Here is a 4,085-nt window from a genome sequence, read left to right on the forward strand (position 1 = left end):
GCAAAGACTTTTTACTCTGTTCAATTTGGACATGGATCTTAATTCTGGACTCTCAAAGTGACTCAGACCAGGTTAGAAAACTGCCAGAAATTTCAAAGACAAAATCAAAACAAAACAAAACAAAAAAACAGTTAAATGTTGCGAAAAATATTTTAGAAAAGTACCAGTGATCTCAAAAACAGCCAAAACAAAACAGAATAAATACAAGAATGAAAAAGCCAACCACAACTCAGTAAGCAAATAAAAGCAAGATAAAAAACAATTAAGCAAATATCACAATGACACCATTGATGTTGGTTGGATTAGGACTGGGGAATGATGCGAGACAATGAGATTTTCCCACATTTTACAAAACATTCAAAAACACAGAGACAAAAGTAATTTTAAAAACATTTACATACATATAAAAAAAATCTTAAGAGTATGAAAATTAATAAATAATATAAAAAAAAACCAGATAGCACTAACCTGTCCATGTACAGCATGGAGGGAAACTCTAGCTTGTTGTGAATCTTCTCAGGTCGGCCTAAGGTTTGATTAAACTCGAACCTAGACAGTTCAAAGGTCAAAACCGGTGGGAGTTCTGTGAACCAGTGCTGAAAAAAAAAAAAAAAAAAACACTAAACAATTAGCATATAACACTAAAGCCAAATGTCTTATTTGCTCATACATGTCAACAATGAAAGGGAGAAAATGCCTTCAAAGTCTTTAAATGAATTTGATTGATTTGATACAAATTTTCACAGTTTTCTCCAAATCTAGAATTTATTGCCTTAAACAAAAAAAAAACAAAAAAAACATTTCATAACATTTTATTTTCCAGAAATCGGTGTTTAGCAGTATTTGAACTCCAGCATGCTCCATGAAAAGCCCATCCATGTGAGCCATGCCAACTCCACCTCCCATGCTGGAATGGACACTGGAATGAACACTGGTGACCTGATCATATTCTGAGCACTGAGAGAGACACGGTGTCCTGGGCTTTCATTAACATCCCAGCCTGTTGGTGCTGAGAATAATGTACACCAAAGAATCTCCTTCTTTACTTGCACTCAGCTGAAGTAATTAGCAGGAAGCAGCTGCAAAGGGATCTGCCCAGGCACTGATGACTGAAAAGCCATTATGTAACATCTCGGTCAGAGGTCATTTTTTTTTTCTTGCACCTCAAAGATTGTGATTGGATGGCAAACAGAAGGAATATCTTAGAAAAGGGAACAGTTTAAAATGTTTGAGCATTATTGTGGTGCACTGGGATAGAAAAAAAAAAGAAAAAGAAAAAAGAGAGACAACCTCTCTACAAACCTCTTGCCCTGATTTGGCAGAGTTCTCGGTAGAATGCAAAGACTCGATTTCTCCCTCTATCATGGCTGCCTCTAAACACTCGTGCAGATCTTTGAAGCCGTTCACCTGCAGAGGGTACTGTCCAAACATCTCAGTGTTCTCAAATTTCTTTCCTGTAAAAACACACACAAGCTCACATCATTGTCTTTAATTATGCTCCACAATATGCTTTACACATAATGATAATCTTATGAGTGTAATCTCTTTATTTAGCGGACATCATATGGATATGGCACTGTGAAAATGTTTCGTGCAAAATACCCAAACAGACATGCAGATCCTATAGGCTCAGTTTTGGCCAGAAACAAGTGCTACAGTTTATGCAAACATCAAATGTTTAGGAAATGTAATAACCACACGGTCCCATTATGCACACTTTACTTGAATTACACTCAGGGCAGGACTTAGGGGGGCGGGAGCCCCTGGGCTTGATTTTATGTTTGGGCCCTATACCTACGTACACTACAGATGCCCTCAAATATAACATCATTATGGAATAACACAAAATACACAAACATATGCTTTGAGGTTCATAAATAGTACAATTAATATGCAACATGTCTAGGCTATAGTCAAAGTTTAAATGTAATATTAAATATTAATTATAATATAATAAACAGGATGTGTTCTCTCAGTTGAGAGATCAAAACCCTCAAATAACTTTGAGCAAAAAAAAACAAAAAGCCAGAGATGTTGGCTTATTAGTATTATAAAAGTAATTGTCATATCTGTGTCTTCTTATATCAGGTTCTTATTTAATAAATTCAATAAAAAAAGGACATGCTGGCTATTAACAATCAAATGAAATCACTATCAACAAAATTCATAGATGGACTGTGCATAAATGTTAAGTTTAAATATAACATTTGAATGTAGAAATATTAAATGATTGCAAACACGAAATAAGTTACTTTTTTAAATATGAAACTACAACCGCCAGTAGGTGGCAGCAAGTGACTATCTTAATGAGCAAGTTGAATCAACCGATTCGTTTAAAAAGCGGATTCATTTAACTTTGTAAACGACTGTACTTATAGCCTGATTGAATCATTTGCTTGTCCGTGTAACGCTGGTGAACAAAACACTGTTGTTCAGAGACGCAGCGGTTCTGCTGATTGTTCTATTTTCTTTCTGATGGCGCAAAACGGAATTTTGTGTCTGAAAGTTACACTGTAAGTTGTTGTTTATTGTACATTTGCGATCGTGCAGATATTTGGGAAAAAAAACAAGACTCCTGTTTGTGTGATAGGCTAAGTCCTATATCATAGGCATAGCTATGTTATAAAAACAGAAACTCATTAAATTGCTATTTTTTATTTAAAATCATTTTGATGACATTTCTTCCCCACTATGTGTAATGGCAGTAAGACGAGAGAGAGCGCACAAAACTAATAAGATGATCACATAATTTAGTGGAACATTAATATAGTGATATATAATCATCTTCTGTAAAGAAATGAGGTGTGAACATTTGAGAATTTATCATTATCTTTCTAAACATGCACTCTTTGGGGCTAAAGGCTTAATGGAGCTGTTTAAATTAGCCATGTGATAACAAACCCATCGGTGCAGACGCAATTCAATACGTATGTCCTTCTTCTATGTGAAATAATCATAAATACCAGTTTATGCCATTTGATTGGCCTCGAAGGTCATAGTTGTAAGTTGTAGCCCCGGCTGGCCCGTTTAGATCTTGCATGCGCAGTGGAAATGCGGCTAATAATTTCTGAATTCTGACTGGCACATTACAAACAAATCAAACAAACGTAAACGGGCAAAGGCGGGGCACATGGGGCTGCAGCCCACTCAAGCCCAATGGTAAGTCCGGCCATGATTACACTACATTTGTTATTATTCGGGTATATTATTCAAAGCTAAATTTTCAGCCGCCATTACTCCAGTTTTCAGTGTCACATGATCCTTCAGAAATCATACTGATATGCAGATTTGGTGCTCAAGAAACATTTCTTATTATTTTCAGTGCTGAAAACAGTTTCTTTCTTTTTTTTCAGGATTCTTTGATTAATAGAAAGTTTAAAAGAACAGCATTTATTTAAAATAGAAAACTTTTGTAATATTACAAATGTCTTTGCGTGATCAATTTAATGCGTCTTTGCGAACTACAATTTTTTTTTTTTTTTATCTTACTGACCCTACACTTACTGTATGAATGGCAATGTACTTATTAACTGACTAAATCTAATTATAAACAAAACCTCATTGTAACTGTAAACTTTTGCATTTTAAAATAAGAAATAGTACATTTTGTGAGGTTTTACTAGATTTACAAAAAATATTTTGATAAATTTGGTACTCAAAAGCCATCAAAACAAGTGCACATGCAAGAAGTCTTAAGATCTTAACAAGGTAAAAAGTTCATCAACTAAACAGTTTGTATGTAACCAGCTATGATCAGTGCTGTCATGTTTAATAAGCCCAATGCCACTCACACATCAATGACCATTACATTGTTTTAGAACTTGGGTTCTCCACATTACATTAATGCAAGGTCACTTTTCATTAACTAGGAGAGAGGGCTCATACAGCTGATGAATACTCACCTTCCAGGACACCCACAGCCAGAAAACGGCCATAAAACAGGTCAACCATTGGGTTCTTCGGCTTCTCTCCCTCTCTGTGTAGAACAAGAGCAAACATGGAGTCACATGGGGCTGGAAATGTTCTGAACAACAGGAGTCGGTGTCCTTTGGCGGAGGGAATCACATGAGGACTGTCTTCAGCAG

General features: G+C 35.6%; 1 protein-coding gene across 1 annotated transcript in view; it reads right to left on the reverse strand.

Annotated features, from left to right (window-relative positions):
• The window catches only part of LOC107680319 (ubiquitin carboxyl-terminal hydrolase 25-like), a 29,656-nt gene that overhangs the window by 18,258 nt on the left and 7,313 nt on the right, over window positions 1–4,085 (reverse strand). The window contains exons 8-10 of the mRNA XM_016476167.1: window positions 3,903–3,972; window positions 1,303–1,454; window positions 469–596 (exon numbers count right to left, since the gene is read on the reverse strand). Coding sequence (XP_016331653.1) covers window positions 469–596; window positions 1,303–1,454; window positions 3,903–3,972 — 350 coding nt within the window. The remainder of the gene's footprint in view (window positions 1–468; window positions 597–1,302; window positions 1,455–3,902; window positions 3,973–4,085) is intronic.

Source organism: Sinocyclocheilus anshuiensis, unplaced genomic scaffold (assembly GCF_001515605.1).
Source record: "Sinocyclocheilus anshuiensis isolate Anshui unplaced genomic scaffold, SAMN03320099.WGS_v1.1 scaffold1294, whole genome shotgun sequence".
In the NCBI taxonomy this organism is placed as follows: Eukaryota; Metazoa; Chordata; class Actinopteri; order Cypriniformes; family Cyprinidae; genus Sinocyclocheilus; species Sinocyclocheilus anshuiensis.